At 37.9% G+C, this 22,169-nt stretch overlaps 1 protein-coding gene and 1 long non-coding RNA gene across 2 annotated transcripts in view; one reads left to right on the top strand and one right to left on the bottom strand.

Moving 5' to 3' along the window:
- Nucleotides 1–22,169, bottom strand: part of LOC143375985 (netrin receptor DCC) — a 449,439-nt gene that overhangs the window by 106,265 nt on the left and 321,005 nt on the right. The window contains exons 4-6 of the mRNA XM_076825750.1: nucleotides 20,417–20,627; nucleotides 14,435–14,546; nucleotides 12,290–12,468 (exon numbers count right to left, since the gene is read on the bottom strand). Of these exons, the coding sequence (XP_076681865.1) occupies nucleotides 12,290–12,468; nucleotides 14,435–14,546; nucleotides 20,417–20,627 (502 nt within the window). The remainder of the gene's footprint in view (nucleotides 1–12,289; nucleotides 12,469–14,434; nucleotides 14,547–20,416; nucleotides 20,628–22,169) is intronic.
- LOC143375992 (uncharacterized) overlaps nucleotides 1–22,169 on the top strand; it is a 382,608-nt gene that overhangs the window by 221,708 nt on the left and 138,731 nt on the right. The window lies entirely within an intron of this gene.

The following is a 22,169-nucleotide window of genomic DNA, read 5'->3' as shown; positions in this document are numbered from 1 at the left end:
TAAATTCTAATATTAAGGTCTAAAAATTTACAAAATATCGGCAAAGAAAAAAAAATGCCTGGGGTGCGATACACACCGTGTGACCATCAAAGGTTAAAGTATTATCGAGTAAGTACTATTGCAAGACGAGAAGAAGACCCACAAGCTGAAATGTCACAGGGGCAAGGGGAATCGTCCGCTCGCTCCACCCAATTCCCTGCAACAAAGTCCGCCGCATAACGCAGAACGCGAACGAAACAAATCACGACAGCCCCCGGATATTGACAGCCGCTAAGAACCTAAAAGTAGGACTTCTTGGAGGGGGTAGGGTGGAGCGAGCGGGCGATCCCCCTTGCCCCTCTGACATTTCAGCTTGTGGGTAGTCGGTCTTCTTCTCATCTCCCAATAGTACCTAGGTACTATTGATACTGGCTTCGACAAGAAGGAATTGAAATTGCTCAAGGAAATTTTCGTCTTGCTACTTCATTGATTTTTACAAACTTCTTTTTAAAGAAAACTAAAACGCGAATTCGTGCAATTGTGGGTGATCAATTTAAGGAATCAATCACCACTGTCTGTTCCAAGGGTTGTCGCTGGTAACAGTGCTTGTCAGTCCCGGATAATGTACCTTGCACGTTTTCATTCTAACTGTACAGGGTATTTGTATTGGTATGTATAGATTGTTATATTAAGTGATTGTTGATATGCGTGCAGTTAACAGAAGTGAAAGGCTTGTGACTTGCTTGTTATTTTGTTATTTGTCAGATCGACAAATTACTTCAGTTCACAAATTTATAATTAGGAAAATTGGAAATTATAATTAGGATTTAGAAACTTTAGAGTTCCCTTCTACAGATGGCAAATCCACGTGTACCTTAGATTCAGGACACGTCTGAATAAAGTTTCACTACGTGTTGCTAGCCGAGTTTCCAGAAATTAAAGGCACCTGCATCTCTGCATCGAGCACGTGTATGCAAAATTATAAACAACCATACTAGAAGTACTTACTGTTCCTTCCACCCTCGCTACTTATAGTCGCGACACTCTAAGAACGTCTTACAGAGTAACTGAACATTCCTTATCGAATAAACAGATTTGAAGTCAGACTTGTTTTAGTTCCTATGAGATTTTAGAATAGAACAGCCAATTTTCTAGAATTTTCAGATTGTAAACCTTATGAATTAGCAATAATTTGTTAGAGAAACATTTCTTATTGAATCTCAGGCTGACATCGATTTTTCATGAATACAATGTTTTTAGAGCCAAATGCCGAGCTGAAAATAACACGTGTATTCCAAAGTTAAATTTATAGATTTACTCGTAGAATAATACTCGTTCAACAATACAAGTTCATAACAAGTTCAACAAGTTTTCCACATATCTATTTTATTTTGTAAAAAGATTTTATATCTTCAGCTTCATCATACCGGCGATGGTATACGCTCGGATCTTTTATGTAAATTAAATTGAGGCATTGAGAGCAAACTTCACTAATCCACATTGAAGACAAATTAATTTTCCCTATTTTATATGATTATTTGACCCTATTGGAAAACATTGTTGCAACTAACTCAATTTCGCAAAAAATGTGGGTTACTCCGTTTTTGTTCTCAATACCTGAATGAATGTTGTATATCAGATTCGACAGATTAAATGACGAATGGAACGTATAAGAATAATTACGTACAATTGCCAGAATCCAACCAGTTATGAAAATCGTCCAATACCTTAAAAACGCTAACTACCCTTTTGGCGAAGTTGGACGAAGTAGAAAGGGTGCATTTCCTAAATTTGGGAATCTAATTTACGGGCATGCTGGCAATAGTCCATTGGTATTATATTGGCTTCGCGAAAAGGTAAATAAAAGTGAATTGAAATTGAAAAGTGGGGCGCAGGTAATGAACTCATAAAGCCTTTCGAATATTTAAAACGTGCAAAACACTGCAAGTCAGAAATTCCGCGACGCGTTGAACGTAAGCCTAGTCGAATAACAGCGGAAGGCGAAAAGTGCTGCTGCATCTGTTGGCGTTAAGAATTTTACTGCTTGGGGAGTTATGCTTTCCTTATTGTTAGACCTAATTGCCTTCTTTGCAGTGAAAATGAATTATTGAAACGAAAACTATCTTTATGGAGTAACAGAAACGTATACCAGATTTCTTTACTATTACAGTAGAACCTGGACACTTGTAGGCGAGCCTCATATGTTGCGCATACCAAAGAGAACAAACTAAATACAAGGTGAAACTCACACATGCCTACCTGCTGAAGAAAGAAGGTCAGCCAAAGTGTAACAGATGCAACACAATAAATTCAATTCAACACATCATCACATCTTGCCGAAAATATCAACGTGAAAGAAGATTATACCAATGAGGAAGATGACTGCAACTTTTGTCCACCCGTGGCGCCACCAGTACACGTGTATGTGGGGGATATGGGGTCACCAAATTATGTGGGGTGGAGAATGTAACACGGACATTATACTTCCTTTTAATTTTTTAAAAAAAGATCACGTCGGGGTCACCAAATTATGTGGGGGATATCCGATTAGATAGACAACGTGAATAATCGAGGAATTAAGGAAAACGTCCGTTAGGTCGGGGAACAGAATATTTAAAGTATTTATACAAAGAATGTAACAAAAACCTTAGCAACTAATAAACAGAAGAACAATTAATTATAAACATTTATAACTCACTTCATTCATTCTTCATTCATTCGATAAATTATAAAGTCGCGCGCAAACAGGCATACCACAACACAAACACGAAACCCCACATGTAAAACAATATGTAACTACCCACTTCATACATTCCACAAATGAAAAATTCGCGCGCAAACCATTCACGCATGCGCACTCATGCAAAACCGAAGTACATGCGCTAGTGGCGCCCTCTGCGCCGACCTTTGCGCCATCTTCCCCATTCAATGTAAATCCTACAGATGTGACTCGAACTGCAATTCATGCTCAAGCAGCGCATGCGTATTGAAACATGTAGAACACTTTCATTTAATTCAATTTGAATTTAACCTAATCTACTCTGTGTCTACCTACATTTTTATGTAAATTAAAGTGGTTGCTGCTGACCCAAGTGGATTGATGCAACCTTAAGAATAAAATAAAAAAAAGTACAAGGTGAAAGTAGAAAGGGAAGCACAGATGTTAGTTTTAATGCACCGGATTGGTTACCTCGATATTTGCTCGCATTTGTAGCTCCGTTTTGCGCAATGGTAGAGGTTATACTGCAGGCATGATGAATGTTTTAACAGAATAATAATTGTAGATAGACTTTTTGTTTATCCGTTACAAGTATCTTGTGCTAAATACGTTTTGATGGAATAATGAAATACATTTGGGAAACCGAACACCTTTTCCAATAGCAGGAACGTTACGTAATAATAATTCTCAGGTATATTTATACACGATGAAGCAAAATTCGTGATAGAACACAAAATGGGGTGATTTTAAACCTTAAAATAAAGCAAGTCGAAATTCTGGAATAAAGTAGTAGAAAAATAACGATACAAGTTCCTTAGTTAAGAGTGTACTTAACCATAAATTGACAGAATGCAGCAGCAAATATAATAGAACTGCGTATAAAATGAATTCATATACAAAACTCAGATGAAATCGTAGAGTAACTTTTTTCAAACAAGGTCTTTGTTTTCCAGGAAATCGATTTTGAATATCCGCCGAGGACGCGCGTACTCAAATCAGAATCGCTTTTATCTCCAAAACTGATTTCCTTTCGGACAACAGATATTCTAGAATTTCGACTTATTTTTTCACAAATATTCATTTCGTCCATTGCTGTAACATATTTACTGTTATATTCCGCCATTTTTTTTAGTGAGGTGTCAGCGCGCCAGAGTAATTTTCAAAGTATTTTCATTATTTTTTTTTAAAAATGACATCCACATGTAAAAAGAATCTTTCCGCAATTTCAACATCTGATACTTTTAGATGAAGTATTATCACATTCCCCATTGTATCGAGAATTTTAGACTACCCTGTACAGTATTAAATTCATATTAATATATCGTTACCAGATAATTTTTTTTCGTTGAATGGAACAAGAAAAGCTCGAGTTTGAGAGAAAATTAGTCGAATCTATGCACAGTAAATTAAAGCTTACAATAAAATCGCAGAAATATTAGAAGAATATTAACTTATTGTAATTACATTTGTATAAATTAAATATTGAATTTGGGCGAATATTTTTTGCAGGATCTTAGCTACTGCCACGGATAATAATACTTTTTTTTAAATAAACTGTGTAGAATTTTTCAATTAAATGCACCGGAAACAAAAGTTTATTATTCATAGTTCATATTAATATGAATTAGAATTGCGAATTCTTACTTTGAGGTCGATTTAATATGTTAAATATGTTACATATGGGGTTGACGGATACTTTTGCGAATAACTGTACATGCGCGAAACAAGTCCGACTAATGGCTGACTCACTCTACTAGCGACGAAGGAAGCCGACAATTTCTCATGAACTCAAGGAGCTATGAACCGCAGAGGATTTCCCCGTGTTCTCCAATAGCACTTAATTCTTTCAAACAGCGGAAATCTTCCACGTACCACTGTCCCCACGTCTGCGCGGTTTGCTAGGTAAGCCGTACTGATCAGCCCAACTAGCAAACCCTGGGAGAATCGCAAATTCCTTCTCCCTTCCTCCTTTCCGTGCTTCCAACTTCATTTTCAGTTGCCACACGATCTCCATTCACCATTTTATTTACATTTCCTCCCACTAAATTTCCAAGAAACGAGAAAGATAGCCTCGTTAACAGCGATACCTAAACGCAGCATCGTTTTCAGTATCAGCTTGAAATAAAGCTTAAAGTATACTCTTTAACCATTGCACTCACCCCACGCAATTGTAGATTCATTTAGAACTTAGTTCGTCTTGTTTAATTATTAATTACCTTTACAGTGTGTAAATTGCGTTCACGTATGAATTAGGAATGTAGGTAATGACAGACAGAGGGGAGCAAAAGTATCGGTCATCCTTTAAAACAGAATAACTTCTGGAAAATTAGACCAAGCGACTTGAGTTTTTTTGAGAAGCTAGAGGGATTAGTTTACTACTTAGTTGACGTGTTTCGTCCTTTGGAGGAAAAATCGCAATTGGTTGGAATAGTGAAGGCCATTGAAGAAAATAGTGAAGGTCGTTTTTCAAGTTTTTTATCTGATCCTGTAATGAAAATTTAAAAAACGTCTTTTGTAGGTTTAAGTAAGTTATATACATGCTGAAAATTTCATCTATTTTATGGCCCACATGGTGGCCACATTGGTGCATTTCCTTAATTTCACCTAGTCAATTTTAACCCCTCAACGACCGACCCACAGTGGGGTATTTGGCCATAAAAGCTGGCCAAAAGTCGATTTCAAAAATTTCGCGTAAGTCGTAAAATTTTTGCTGCTCGTGGCAGTTGAATATGTGAGGAACAATGTAGCAATATTGTTTTTTTCATTTGTGCACTCATGAAGCAACGGGCTTCATCGAAAGTTAGGAGATTTTAGAGCACGCATTTCTTTCTTAACTATCCTCTGAAACATCGTTAGCTTATTAGTGATGTTTACATGTTGTAAGGAAAGTGTGTGAATTCTTCCATTGTGGAAGCTTTTCAGGTAAGTATATACTGCACTTTCGAACAAGTTTTAGTTTTTCATCATATATATTTCTATAGTTATTAACGTTTGAAGATAATCGAGAGTTCAGTAAATTTTCTTTACGATTATAAGAATTCATTAACGATTCTGTTATACTTCCGGGTGCGTCCAGATGCTTTTCTTGGTGTCATTACATTTGATAAAGATTTGTGATCACAATGCAAAAAAAATTGCTTCCGGATTCGTCCGGATGGTAGTTTTATAGCTAATTTAGCTAGAAATGACAATCGAGTGTTGCAGCGTTTCACGCACGCCTGTACGGTCGCGTTCCCGTGTTAACAGGTACGAGACCCATACCATGAAAAACAAGTAATCTCTTCTTCAAAGAAACTATAGAAATGAGTCTTCCTAGCGACTAGGACAGGTCCTTGGACACGCGAGATTCATGTTCCCATGATGAAGAGTTCGTAGCTGAAGTGTTTTCCGACGCGACAAGGAACCGTGGACATCATTATCTGATTGATCATCGATTTATTCTATTGTGGCACAATATATTTTTTAAGATCAATAAAGTATTTTTGTTTTTCATGAAACAACAAAAAATAATGTTGGTCAATTTTCTGCAATTTTTGGCGCCATATTGGCGCTATCATTTTGAATTTTGAAGTTTTGATATGCGATTCAAAATCAGCGTCCCCAAGAACCCTTATATACCAAGTTTCAACAAATTCTAAAGCATCTAGAATTTTGGCCAGCTTTTCAGGCCAAGTACCCCACTGTGCGACCCCTGAAACATAAAACTGACTGTGAGGCCCGGGCCCTCGGAACGAAAACCTCCACTGTTTCCCGGTCGGCATAGGAAACACGGCTTTAAGGTCCATACGAGGTACGAAGGCGGGCGACCAGTGGAAAACTTAGGGTCCGTACCAGACACTGAGGTGGTCGTTGAGGGGTTAAAGTAGGTACCTATTTCTTATTTTATTCTCAGACTTAAATAGTCAATTAAAAATACCTATTTCTGTTTTTACTCGCGGACCTAGTCAATTCAAAGTACCTATTTCTTATTTTATGCGCCTACTTTTATCTCGATGAAATCAAAACCTGGGATGGGTCCCAAATGACCACAGAAGTCGAACTCGGTTAAAGTCATCGTAAAGTTAAATTATATTCTACGGGGCTTCCCTGAGAAAACTAGCACGCAATCGCTGAACACTTAGCGTGAGTTAGCCTTTACTGAGATCAGCCGCTGGCGGAGCGGACGTACGTGACTGGCGCATTATTTAACGCCATTAATCGCGACGTCTTAGGCGAAGGAGGTCGAAAGTGGAGTTGAAAAGCGTGGAAAGATATTACTCGTTCGCATTGTTCCGCACAATTTTACCAGATTGGGAGGGGGATGGCTGGCGCACATATCTCATATGCTCGCGTGCTTGGCTGTTCGCCCTTCAGGCGTTACACGAGTAAAAGAAACAACGTGCATCTGCAGCCATAGGCCCTTCTGGGAGAACCTAGGAGGGATTTGCATGGGATAATATCTCGACGTACATATCCAGGCTTCTGAGGGCTCAAATAACGAGGCAGACGTATTCCCGGGATTTATTTCTTGCTCTCCTTTAGGTACACCATTCAAGGATAGCATCTATACGGTATCGCGTTTTAAACTGTCCATGCAAACGCATTCAAAGCATTTCGTAGTGGACGTGATTGCTTCAGAGGCAGAGGTATTTTCAATGTACGAGCTTAGCTGTCATTTTTTAATTTAAACGTATGCTGTTCTACTAGGGATTAGAAAGTATAGCGCGTCGTTAAAAAAAAAATAGTGGTGTCTTTGAAATCTCACAAAAAAATTATTACTGCCATGTTATGGCCCCTTTGACGCCGTATAACTTTTGTAAATAACGTTTTTTCATGTCTCTACAAATAACGGAGATATTCCGGGTAGACAAAGTTATTGCCTCACCCTGTACATGTGTGGTGTTCTAGAAAACGGATCGTAAATTTTTAGGGTATACAACATTCATCACTCGTATATCACATGGTATTCAAAATTATGTGTAAACCGTGCCTTCTATGGTCAAATAGAAGTTTGCTACAATACTCATGTCAGTACTTATTTGTTTGAGGAGGACAGTCCTTATGGATTGAACACCCTCGGTTGATCACCTCCGTATAGGTGGCAGTAGATGGCATAGAAATTCATTTATGGAGCCTGTGTTCAGGAAAATAGCCAACAATTGCAGTCCTTGACATCCTGTATTCTTCAAATAAATTCGAAACCAACAAATTGATGACTTAAGGAAGGATTCTCATCTAACAGACCCCGAAATTTATGATTTTTTTTTAAGAAACTAGGGGAGACCTGGGCTAAAAGTTCCAAGGGTAAGTTGTCCCGACGGCTCTATCTTCTAAATGAAAAGAGCTTTGTACTTTAAATTATTTTTTTCGTGTGAGTTGATCACGCCACTCTGTTACCCATTTTAATAGCGTCCGCGACAGCGAATCCTGTGGTTGTAAGCAAGGGCCTATTAAGTAACGAAAGTTTCGATAAAAAAAGGTCTACTGTGTTATGAGATACGTAGTCTGAAACGTGATGATTAATTCGATAAATATAAACAAGTTTTCAAAAATGCAACATAAAGCCCAGCCTAAAGGACAATTTAAACGACAAAGGACCGATACAAAGACTATTGCATTACCTAAAACACATCAAACTGTACAACAAATTGGAAACCAGGCCCTGGGTCGTTAGTAACCTATTCAAGTGGTTGATGCGACATTAAATAATGGGGGGAAAAATTTTCAACATAATGTATCTATAGAAAATTACAACGTGTCGAACTGCGACATGTAAATAGTACCTAAGTGGTATTACAAATATGAATAGGTCCCTTCCCTTCGGAAACAACAGAATGTGCTATTTTATTGCACAAACTGCCTCTACTGAATTATGAACTCTTTAGTTAATACTGGAGACTCTTTGGGTGCTCTCTTCTGATCGTTGACTCTCCCACAAAATTCGGTCGTTAGGTTCTTAATGGTCTCTCGCAAGCGACTGACTTGTTTACAACCCTTCCAGCCTTAAAAATCCAATCCTTATATACGAAAAGCCACACAAAGCGAGAAGGCAATCCAAAACCGCTGACAGTCAGCCTTTCATGCGGTAATGATGTTTAAAATATGAAACGAATGTTTGCCTATTTACGAACTTCGTTGAACAGAAACTTCTCCAAAAGCGTAACAGGCACTAGGAGAATTTAGGGGTTTTAACTTCGCAATACTTGCCTCCCGTTACTTAAACTATCCACAAATAGCATTTCGACTCTCGTTAATCAAATGTCACGGTGAACGACACACTGCCAGAGAAATGTGGCTTCATAGAAAATCCCGTAGAGTGAGGTGCAAAATGTTTGGAAAAAGAAAGGCAAAGGCAATATTTGTAAAAAAAATGGAGGGAAAAGTTATATGCAGTGGGTCGGTTTAGGAAAAAGTCGATACACGGTTTTGGGATTTATGCTTCTAACGGAATAATTCCCACAATATATTGCTTGAGGCATTCGGATTGAGAGAATATTGTCACATTGCTTAAAAAGGAAAAGGATTTTTAAGATGAATTGAATTTTTCTGCAGTGGTTAAATATTAAAACGATGGATGAATCTATATAAGCACCAATATGTACCATGGAAAAATAGTTCAAACTATACGTTAACAAACTACCGTTAAGAAGTTACGTCACTTCTTACTGTATCTTCACGAATTATTTACAGGAAATGTAGGCGGTCAGTTGAAGTGCTCTTTTCACCACACATAAAGAATTTTCTGAACTTTAAGAAACTATTTTTAAATGCCTACATTTATTTCAAACGAAAAAAATGGCGTCGTTTCCATTTATGTAATGGTACGTATGCTCATTTGGCATTAGTGATTTCGACTTCCTTAGAAACTGCAATTCAAAAGTTAATAAAAAAATTGTAGAAATTACAGCATTTTAAACAAAAATAAACATTTTACACCTCCTTTTTTTGACGTAGAACTACGACTTTTTTTAATATTTTGAGAAGTCCTCCTAACTATCGTCTTTCTAGGTACTATAATTCTCTTCCCTTGGAAATTCATTCTCTGTCTTGTAACTCCGCTTTCAAACGTACTGCCCGTTTCTTTATTCGTGTCCACTTTCTTTAACTCTCCTTGTGTGTTTGTCTTCTGCCCCACATTTGTCTGTCGATCCCCTAACTTTAAGGGGTTATGCCTAGTCAGGCGGTCGAAAGAGGCGAATGTTTGTGATTTTTTTTTGAAGAAGCGAAAGCGTATATTTATACAAAACTTTTTGCGCTTCAAAGAGCAACATTTAAAGAACATTTCGTATTTTTTTCGTAGAAAAATATTTACGTTTATAATAAAATAACATGCGACATCCAAGAAGCATTTTTAAAAATTTGGTTTTGCGGTGGGCATTGCCATTCGGAACCAGATTATCTAAAATCAAAAAACAAAAAAGATTTCGTTAGTATATTAATGTATCCTCAGGTTGACGGAGAGAATTTTCCGAAATATTAAGTTAAAACAACATGACAGCTATTTAAAGTTGAAATCCTAATTTTTTCGCGTGATTTTTGCACGAAAAAATCAGGATTTCAACTTTAAATAGCTGCCATTTTGTTTTAACTTAATATTTCGGAAGATTCTCTGAGTCAACCTGAGGATACATTAATATGCTAACGAAATCTTTTTTGTTTTTTGATTTTAAATAATCTGGTTCCGAATGGCAATGCTCACCATAAAACCAAATTTTTAAAAATGCTGCTTGGATGTCGCTTGATATTTTATTATAAACGTAAATATTTTTCTACGAAAAAATTACCAAATGTTCTTTAAATGTTGCTCTTTTAAGCGCAAAAAGTTCTGTAAAAATATACGCTTTCGCTTCTTCAAAAAAAATCACAAATATTCGCCTCTTTTCGACCGCCTGATTAGGCATAACCCCTTAAGTCTATCTTCTTGTAATAGGGTTAGGTTGCAAAACAGCAGGGATGCTGAACCTTGCCTATTCGGCACTTAATTAACGCAATGTAGATTTTGTGATGTAACAAACACGAATTATTATTATTATTAAGTAATTAGAATAAATAAAAATCGAACATTATACGATAGAAAATATAATTAAGAATATTGTTGCCAAATTTCATCACATTCAGCTCCACGGTATTCGAGTTATTATCGACGCCAGTAGAAAACTGTAGTTTCTTCATGCGTCTGCAATTCGCCAAATTTTATCCACGTTGTTGAGCTTGCCGAGACGATGGTCGGTCACTTCTTGATCACTTGTAGTATGATCGAGCCGCGTTTAATAAATTCACAGGTGATATCAATAATGAAAATATCTGGTGTAATATTCAGATTTATTGTATAAGTATTAGTCTGCATTAGTCCGTCTCGCTCGAGTCTCAAGGACAATCTGTCTGGCGAGCCAGTAGAGCCGACCGCGCAGCGCTGCCGATTCGTGAAGCATCGTGTTTCGTCGGCCGCTAGCGCGCGCCGTTGCCACGAAAGAGGCGAATTCCTTACGGGCTACGCTTCCAAGAAGCGTACAATGTTGTTGGAACGCAACACACGTGTTTCCGACACAATAAAAACAGTAATGATTTGCTTAAATACAATAATGTATTTTCTTTGTGCAATCTTTCCAAACACAACTATAAAACAATAGCTATGTAGCTAAATCGTCCTGACGTGGAACTACGAGACGAATTTTCAAAATCGAAATTTTCGAAAAACTTTTATACCACATTTTTTATTAGTTTTTACATGCCGAAACGCCTGCATTTTGCTCTGCACCACAAATTCTACCTCACCCTGTGTATCACGCAAAAGTCGTTATTGTTATTATTCTTAAAGCTTATACGCAAATTAGAAGGAGCATCCTCAATTTCCTTAGAGGACGAACATTGAATATACAGGGTAAACTGAATGAACATTTCAAGCTTTACGGTGAAAGGCGGTACACTCATATGCTTTTGTTTCTATTTCTACGCCAGTGGAATATTTCTATTTACGCAACTCTTTCAGAGGGGTGAAAAGGCAACCATACGCTGCGACCTTTCCCATTTCGGCTGACATACGGCAGTGGTATCGAGTTTATTGCCTTCCATGTAGCGCGCACCACACCAGAAGCTGATGACACCAACGCCCGCATTTTGCTTCCGTTTTTATGACCTTCGTCGTTTAGTTTATCTGCGCCCTGACCTACCGCGCTCGTCATTCTAGAGATTTACGGCGTTCGTGGAGCCCCCACCGTTGCGCGTCCCGGGACTTCCCGGATTTCGTTCCGCGGCGTTCTTCTAAACGACTCGCGTGCCGCCCAAATGTTGGATGTTTTCATTAAAAATTTCAACCGCGCAAAAAATGTAAGGTTTTGAATCCACAGTGGATACTACAAGCTGCTTTGCTTCTTGGAACACAGGGGAACATTGTCGCTATCATTTACTTTGGCATTTGAAATAGTTAAATGTTTCTTATTGTTTATGATTATGGCTGAAAGTATTGTTGATACTTTCGATCGTCTACAACGAATAAAGATTTATTTTCAACCGATTCGTTCCGCGGGAAAATTTGTTCCACCTAGGAACAAAGCGACACGTTCGGCGCGGAACGTGCTCCTCTCAGAACTTTTATTATTCTAACTCACCCACCATTGAGTACGTGGACTAGGACACTGGCTGACTCGGCCGTAGACGGGGCACACGTGTAATTTCCAGAATCAGCAGGTAACGCTCTAGAGATTAAGAGACGTGACGTCCGCGTTTGCTTTTCAGTGACGACACTGATGCCCCCTCTTTGACTATAATTTATCACGTGGTCACCCTTGTACCTGGAAAACAAACCACTTTAGGTTAATGAAAGTAGTATGAAAGCACGTTCTGAATATTTTACTGGACAAGTTTAACTGAAGTAACCGTTAAAGCATACAGTAGCTAATATTTTCATTCTTGAAGTTCATAATAAGCGTCCTGTCACTTAGAATTAGTCTCTTTTACTTTTTACCAAAATTGATTGCACAACATTAACTTGATTTGCGATATGTAATCGGATGTGATCTGAATTCAGTCCAAGTGAAAATCTTAATCACGCGATATTTCTCTGAATATAGATATCGTAAATTTTTTAAGTGGAAAATACTGTTGTAGCAAAAGTTTTAGACGCGAATGTAAGGTGAATATTGAAATACTAATGCAATGATGAACACAAACGCGAGGGAGTGGTATTGTATGCTTAACAGAGTTGTTTAACACTGGAACCACCGCATGGGTCATTCTGACCGTTTTTAGTTTTTGGGTCCTCATAATTTTCTTATTTTTGCAACTAAACATAGTGCGTCTGTAACTTTTCTTTAGTTAGGTAATCTTTCGTGCTGTGAAAAAAAAGAAAAAATTGTCTACTGTTAATTTATATAGTCCAGTGAAATTAAAATCTGCCTGCGGAATAATTCTCAGCAAACTACATTTTACGTCAAAAGACCCCATCGTTGAAGGTAAAAAAAGCTGTTTTTCGCGAATATTTCGTTAGCTATTAGTTTTACGACAAAAATAGTTATTATAAAATTTGTAGCTTAGGAAATTCTGTACCAAAAAGGTTGTAAGAGCTTTTTCGTAGGTGTAACCATTTCCATGTACTCTTTATCTATACTATTATATAAAGAGCGAGCCAATTTTTATGTTCGCACAAAACTCAAGACGTATTGAACCGATCTTCCTCAAATTTTAATACGTTATTCCTGGATACTCTAGGACGTACACGTGCTTTAATGCTACTTTATAGGTATTAATAAATTTAAGCAAATATATACTTATATTACTTGCACTAATAATTATTGAAATAAATAGCAGTAATTTATTTTATGAGTTTTAGTGCCAGTTAATATGACCGGTGTTGGCGGTTTTAGGTAGGTTAAACTATCGGCGGTTCTAGTGTTAATAGGAGGAATTAAGGAAGGGGAATAAGAGATCTTTCTTTAAATTACAGTAAATTTGGAAGAAAGAATGCAGATGAAACCAAACGATTCAACAATTAAGGGGCCCAGTGGAAAATAGGCGCATGCCACATATGCATAACTTTTCGTTTCTTTGTACCATTAATTCGTTCCTGCAATGTAGTGTAACTCCATCACCTCCTAATATAATAGCATGCACTTTCCGCCGAGCAGGATCATATTAAATTCTCTTCACGCTGAGAAAAAATAAATACGTGACACGCGACCTAACGAAATTAATTTTTCAGCTAAAATTTTATAAAAGTTGCCATTTACCATCTAATTAAAATATCGTTTAAAATAATCACAATTTCGTACAGCATTTCCTACGAAAACAAAATTTCCCTTCAACTTTCCTCTAAAATCATAAAACGGTGGCATATGCCTGTTTTCCCCTAGGCTCCTCAATTTTATTCAGAGTAACACCGCCAATTTTCAGTTATTGCATGGAAAACTTTTGTTAACCACATTCCGAACAGTAGCTGTGAGATGGAAAAAGGTATACATGACTGAAAGACCGAGGACGATTCTCTGTACATGGATATACGAAAGTTAGCCCCAGAATACGGCAAGTTCCAGAAATTATATGGCATCTGCGTGAAGAAGCAATTTAGGTTAGGTACCCTTCCCCCTATCACCATCTTGTTACGCGTCCATTTTAGCATGTAATTGAAACCCATGGAGAACCGTCTCGATGATTCATGGAGAACTTCATTGGGGAAGTTCGTTCGTGTCGCGCGGTAAGCGCGCGAATTCGGCATTTATGTGATGGCGCAAATTGAATTCGGGAAAGTCCAATTAAACTCACCAGTAAATGAAGGACGGCGGCTCAGGTGTCTGCAGTACGATGCAGGTTAGATTGATGTCGCTTCCGCTTTTGATGTACAGCTCTGAATTACCGTTGATCTTCGCCTTCGACACTGCGAACATAATGAGCCTGATCATTAGATCGGTGCCGTCGAAAGTGAGTATGGGCATGTATATGCAGTGCCGCGTGGCAAGTGTTAACGCAAATATAGATATTTGATGATAACAGATTGGAGGAAATGAAGCAGGACCTTCTATTTCTTTATTTTATTCTGCACTAGTTTAAGGGGTTATGCCTAGTCAGGCGGCCGAAAAGAGGCGAATATTTGCGATTTTTTTTGAAGAAGCGGAAGCGTATAATTTTACAAAACTTTTTGCGTTTAAAAGAGCAACATTTAAAGAACATTTAGTAATTTTTTCGTAGAAAAATATTTACGTTTATAATAAAATAACATGCGACATCCAAGAAGCATTTTTAAAAATTTGGTTTTGCGGTGAGCACTGCCATTCGTAACCAGAGTATCTAAAATCAAAAAACAAAAAAGATTTCGTTAGTGTATTAATGTATCCTCTGATTAACGGAGGGAATTTCCGAAAGATTAATTTAAAATAAAATGGCGGCTATTTAAAGTTGAAATCCTGATTTTTTCGCGTAATTTTTGCAGGAAAAAATCAGGATTTCAACTTTAAATAGCCGCCATTTTGTTTCAACTTAATATTTCGGAAAATTCTCTCCGTCAACCTAAGGATACATTAATATACTAACGAAAATCTTTTTTGTTTTTTAATTTTAGATAATCTGGTTCCGAATGGCAATGCTCACCGCAAAACCAAATTTTTAAAAATGCTTTTTGGATGTCGCTTGTTATTTTATTATAAGCGTAAATATTTTTCTACGAAAAAATTACCAAATGTTCCTTAAAAGTTGCTCTTTGAAACGCAGAAAGTTTTGTAAAATTATACGCATCCCCTTCTTCAAAAAAAAATCACAAATATTCGCCTCTTTTCGGCCGCCTGACTAGGTATAACCCCTTAAGGGGTGTCATTCTACTTTGAACCCGTAGAAAAATTAAGCTATATTTAAAGATATTTTTCTGAGTAAATGCAACATATAATGAAATAAATCTTTTTGGTATTTATTAAGGTACTACTATATTATACAAAAAAAATTAAAAAGAATTTTTGCAATCTGCTTTAATTTTTTTTTACAGTGTCAATATGGCACCTAAAAAAAGAGGTTATATGTTCACGGCGTAGGTGATTTCCCGGCTCAGGCTTATCCGAAACAAAAGATTCATGATCTGTACATATGAATGTTGCTATAGCCCCTAGCTAAATTAACAAATTTTGTTGAAAAGTAAGGAAATGGCGCCGGTTTGAAAAAAAAGTTTGCAAAACATCCAAAAGGATGTATTCACGGGTGTTCCATGAGAAAAGTTTCGGTTAATCCTCGACAAAAATTGTTAATTGAGCTAGGGGCTATAGCGACACTCATACAGATTAAGAATCATTTGGTATTTTTTGTTTCGGATAAGCCTGACCCGGAAATCACCTACGCTGTGAACATAACCTCTTTTTTAGATGCCATATTAACACTGTAAAAAAAAACCATTAAACCAAGTGCAAAAATTTATTCATTTTTTTGTATAATATAAGAGTAGCTTAATAAATACGAAAAGATTTATTTCATTATATGTTGTATTTACTCAGAATATATTGTGTAAAAATAGCTTAATTTTTCGGCCGATTAAATAGAATGACCCCTTAAACTTAAGATGATCCTTCGTTTTCACTCTGCATACGATTGATTCGATGCAGGCAAATTACTTCCAATTACCAACGTCGATAATCGCTTCTAACTCTGGCAGAGTTGATTTCCCGGCCCATATTCACTGAAGATTTTTCGCATGGCTTAATGAGCGCTATCTACCGTATGAGTCCTAAACCACCTTTTTGTAACACTCTGTACGCCAGCTCCGCTGAGAACTGAACTGGAATCGCGCTGAATCGAATTCGACCTCGAATGCAGCGTTGCGGTGGGATTTAGAATCCTCTGGAGCGGGAGTGAGGCTGACAGCGCAAGGTAAAGTTTAGGAAATTGTTTTTCAGGGTATGAATTTGAATCGCCGACGTAGGAAGTAGGATAACGCGGAGTTCGGGTGACGTAGGATTCAGGGGACTGAAAGATTTGGACTGACAAGCTTGTCAAGGACGTCACGGTCCCGCATGGGCGCTTTTTGTATAAAACGGGGCTTAAAATATAGGGGTCGACGGGTATAAACAAATCTTGGAATATTACCTGTTAACGCACAACCATTGTGACTGAAAGTATTCGCTTTGCAGGAAAATATTCCGTCTACGATAACGGGGTTGGTAGACTGCAGATTAAACACAACATGTCCGTGGAGAGGATATTTTATAGGGTAGACCGGGGACGGTAGTAGTAGGAGGGCGAATGTAACACGCTAAATATCTCAAAACATATAATAGATATTAACACCAATTTTGGATATATGATGAGCAATGACATTTGGAACACACACACATGCATGTCCTAGGAGTACAGATACGCAATGGACATTGATAGTGAACAAAATAATTTTTCGATACCCTAAAGTAACTTTTTCTTACTGACTTAAAATTGTAATATAAACACTGCCTTTGCAAGTTGTGCTTTTTCGATTTTTGAGTCTGTAATTGGACCTTTTTTAAAGTAGTACTGATCGTTGCTTAGTACTTGTATGCGTCTCGTTAGTCAAAATTTATAATTGAAGTTCAAAAACATGGTCGGGGGCGATTGTAACATCGGCAATCGGGATCGGTTGTGCCGCAATAGAACCGAATAGTGACAAAGAAGGATAATAGTATTGCCTTGTTTGTATGGAATCCTATAGCATAGCACAAGCAAACCAAAATAAAAATAGGTGCAATATACTGAATGTAAGGATTGAGCAGATGAAGAATGCACCAGCCAAAACGTGTTTTATTTCTGCCGCAATTGCGTTACCACATAATTGGTTATATAGATTTTACCTTTTTAATATATTATTATAATTTAAATCAATAAATATTTTAATTTTGTAAAGTTAAATTAGTGCTATTATCGACTCCATGCAGTGTTACAGACGACCTGGGGTCAGGGACGGTTTTAACAGTTTACACGCTTCTAATTTTTTATTAATAACTTGGATATTACTTGACATATAGCGAAACTGTTGTGACTTAATGATTGTCAAATAAGTAAGTAACATTTCCGTATAAGAGTTTTTGTTGTAAATGTAAAAGTTCCTGCGTAATCTTATTCCAAAATCAAAGTCTTACTAGCTCCCCTGGTCTACCCTACGAGTGTGTGCGGATACTTCGAATGTCATATAACCAGGGTGGTGAGGAAACTGGTTACCAGCGGTAGCTATTGTAGAGTGGGGCCCGCTACCGTGGTAGCGATCTTAGAGTGGGGGCCGCCTATCCACGTCCACGCATGCGCGCGATGCCGTCGCGACCGTCGACCCAATCAACACCAAGTTGAAAATCGCTGGAAAATTCACCGACGTCAGCGCCAAGCCAAGCCAAGTGGCGTGAAGTCAAGTAAGGCCGCGTCCACCCAGCGTCGCCGGGGAATCGGTTGTCGACGCTGGTTAGTCGCGGCCTCACTTGGCTTGGCGCTGGCGTCGTTTCGTCTAATGGCGTCACTCGATCCGCTTCGCGTTCACGCCGCTTGACTTGGCTTGGCGCTGACGTCGGCGAATTTTCCAGTGATTTTCATCTTGGCGTTGATTGGTTCGACGGTCGCGACGTCATCGCGCGCATGCGTGGACGTGCGTAGCCGGCCCCCACTCTAAAATCGCTACTGCGGTAGCGGGACCCACTCTAAAATAGCTACCGCTGGTAGCCAGTTTCCTCGCCACCCTGCATATAAAATACGTGGAAGTTGAAGGGTAATTGCGTGTTCAGTTACTAAAATTTTTACAACGTTTTCAATTTTTGGGGATTTGTTAAATTTAAATTGCTTTTGTAACATCCTAGGAAAAGGTTGGAATTCAATTTCTGTGAAAATGTAGAATTTAAAACTTCGCTGTGTTCAATACATATAGTTATTCTTGATTATAATGTTGTGGTGAAATTCGTTATGTTAAGGGGAGAAGGTGGTATAAACCGAACGGAAAATAGAAACAACAATTTTTCCTAAATCGCTTTTAAAACGTTTCAAAAATATATTCTCAAAGTTATAGGTCGAAATTCAACTCCGGATCGATACTATAGCCTGGTGAGTCAGCGCGCCTACGAACGTCGAACATACCTAAACGCGTTTTTCTCGAAACCGCGTTTTCAAAATTGACGCCCAGGATAACTCAAAAACTATTTGACCAATCAACTTCAAATTTTGCACACTTTTAGTTTATAATATTCCCCAGAATATGAACCACAATGTTTAACCAAATTATTAATTTTAACTACTGTTTTTAAACAAAAAAGACGCGAATTTTTAGGCGAAAATGTTTGAAGTTGCGCCATTTTTAAAATATTTAATTTTTTTACGCCATTTGTGGTTCATATTCTTAAAATTGTCACATAAATTGAAAACAAATTTTATTGGTCTGTTTCACATAACTACTAGAGACGTTACAATCGTCGCCATTTTACATCTCGAAAAAAATCTATTTCAGATACTGCTGTATTTCTTTTGTATTTATTATAATTTTACTGTTATAAAATTTTTTTTTCTTGTTATAATGTTATATAAAGTACCCTTAAAGTTACGAAAGGATTAGCGTATTGATATCTTTGCAAAAAATTCCTAAAAATTGATACCAAAATAAGCCGTTTATACGGGCTTCTCCGCTTAAACCGTAAAAGGTGTCGCGATAAAGGATGTAAAGATACACTGCTGTATTAAGTGGTAATATTATGTTGGTTGGAGTATACAAAAATGCTTAAAAGTTTTTATAGCTTTGCCAATGAAACATTAACGCTAAGAATTTGGATAGCAGTGGTCGGTAGGACATAATTGATCCTAATAACTTATCCATAAATCTTTAGATTCAGACATTAGAAAGAAAACTCCCGTTTGCACCGATTACGAACAACAAACAATTCAAAACATTAAAAAAACAGTTGAAAGCACAAGGAGGCAAAGGGAGGTGATTCTTCATAGAAAAGATAATTCGTAAGTTTCGAATGTGTTTTTATTTGAGGCTTCATTTTCGAAAAAATGACTTTGAAAATTTGCGAAGTACCTACTCGTACACTCAACTATCATTTCCACCTTCAAAACAAAATTTCTCGATAGAACAGCATCGTCCAACAGATATTTCATTCCACAATTGCGATTGATTTTTGAAAACGGATTGATTTCATCTACGGCTGTGTTATTTAAATCTCGCCCGAAGGATGCAGCATTATTTATCACCTATTACTAACTACATCCCTGCTTTAAGAATTTTAGAGCATAATAAGTTCAAAATCCACTATAAAATCTTAGTCAAGGAATCCTACAAACAAACTTCTATTGCGGGTCAAAATTAGCCATCCGGCCAAAAGTTAATACTGTATTTCATCAATGAATTTTCAAAGTCATTAAAAAATGGAGCCCTAAATTGAAACATATTTATCCACATTTCCGACTTATTTCTTTACACAGAATCATTCCCTTTGCAGTTGTGCTCCCAATAACGGAGCCAAGGGCGTCCGCAGACTTTTTTCCACAGGGGGTAACTTTGAAGAACAGTCAAGTTGACAGGCAGCGATTGGTTGCTTGTTTGAACCCATTTTGTAGCGCCAGTTTAATTAAAAACTTAAGAATATTCTCTTTTTTTAGGATAAACTTAATAAAGAATATGGTTATTAAGCTGGAAATTCTGTTTGGAAACCAATAGAAGGATTACAGTACTTTGCACCAAAGTAATTCTATTAGTCATTTCATTTTCTTATTTGTCAAGAGAGCAATTCAATGCGAATGTAAAATGCATATTTCATGTCTACTGACCTACAACGCTCAAATTGAAAGCCTGGCTGATTTTCGGTTCGGTCGAGACTTGGCATTCGTATATCCCGCTATCCCGAACCTGCGGCGAGCTAATCTTCAAGGCCCATTCGTCACTTCCGTCGCTGTGCAACGACTGGAAACGCTGGTCGTTCGTGTACGTTAAGATTCCTACGGTAAGAATGTGCAAATCTCGTTGCCTGATCCACGAGACCTGCGAACAAAACAAGACAATTTTCATGCGGATGGTTTTACAAACGAGCAAAAAATTGCCATGCACCCGTTATGTACGAATACGTACACGCCCGTCCATGGGTCAGTGGATACTTAGCAGATGTAGAAAAGAATCAATTGTTAATATGAAATTACAGTCACTCACAGGCTAGCTCACATAAATCCAAAAGCATTAATGTCATTTCATTTGAACATTTATTGAAACTTATCCCTTTAAAGTATGCCAATATGGATCTCTATAATTTATGCTCAGTGCAAATACTTTTACAAGTAGCAAAATTTTAATTTTGAACAGATTTTTCGTAGATACTCTACACCAAGGCTGAGGAATTTATTCGCAGCCGCGGGCCGCACCATAGACATATATAGACAGAGCGTAAGTTGAAGGGGGGGGGGGGTAAGATTCGCAGTAAGGGGAGCGATACAGGCAAATCGGGTAACGCAGTGGTTATGCATGCCGAATGCTTCCGAAGCTAACCCGACGTGCCTGCATCTGACCTCTGCCTTTCCCCCTCCAAGCCTACCGTTCCCCTCGCCGATAGTCCCAGCTTCTGCTCCGTCTATATATGTCTATGGGCCGCACAGTCCCCACCACCAGTCAGCCGGTTCCCCCACCATCAGCAGATTAGCCGCCGCTTCATCTCCCTTCCTCTTACTCCTACGAGTGCGGTCACATATTGGGAAATATTGTGAGAGCGCCATTTACTAAAGTAAGCTTTGTAATTGGGTCAATCGCGTTACAGGACTGGTGTCACACAAGTATTGAAATATTGCAATAATGTTTTTGTCATTAAATAGTCTGTTGAATTTTACAAAATCGATCATCAAACAGTCGAAATTCCCAATACTGAAAATAACAGGTGACAACTAACCCGATTAGACTGCTTTAATTTTCGCCACCAGATGGCGTAGCGAATATAAGAAAATGCCAATAGGTACGGCGTACACTGTAGGAGTTAAAAGAGTATGGTGGGGGTCGTTCTCCTGCGGCCCAGCAGAGTAGGCAAGACGGGGAACGGGCCGCATGCGGCCCATGGGCCGGAGGTTGCCCATGGGCCGGGGGTTGCCCAGCCCTGCTCTACACAGCTGGTTTTAAAATAATTCGAATTGCTCATTCAGTGTATCACGATTTTATCTAATGTATATGTAATGCATATGTATACGTTAATAAATTATTCAGTTCCAAAGGACAACGTCGTTATATCATTCCACAGTTTACAAGCAGATATTCGACAAAAGTTTCGAATTTTCTACAATTAATGACGATTAAATAAATTATTCTGCGGGGTGTGCTAGCGTGCTCGGCGTAATACGGGGAAATATTTCCTTGCAATCTTTCACTGTTACGCTGGAACAATTTTACAAAAATGGGCTTAATATTTATTGGGTAAAACGGCACGGAACGGAGGTGGAATTTATGTTTCTACGCTTTAGTAAACCCTGCGCAGAATTATCGAGGAAATCTTCTCTCTATTCGAGGCGCTTTGTCCCCTGAATTTGGCATTACATTCAATCGTATGGA

Source organism: Andrena cerasifolii, chromosome 13, assembly GCF_050908995.1.
Source record: "Andrena cerasifolii isolate SP2316 chromosome 13, iyAndCera1_principal, whole genome shotgun sequence".
NCBI lineage: Eukaryota > Metazoa > Arthropoda > Insecta > Hymenoptera > Andrenidae > Andrena > Andrena cerasifolii.
Note: the sequence above shows the minus strand (reverse complement) of the source record. Positions and strands in the feature narration are given on the sequence as shown.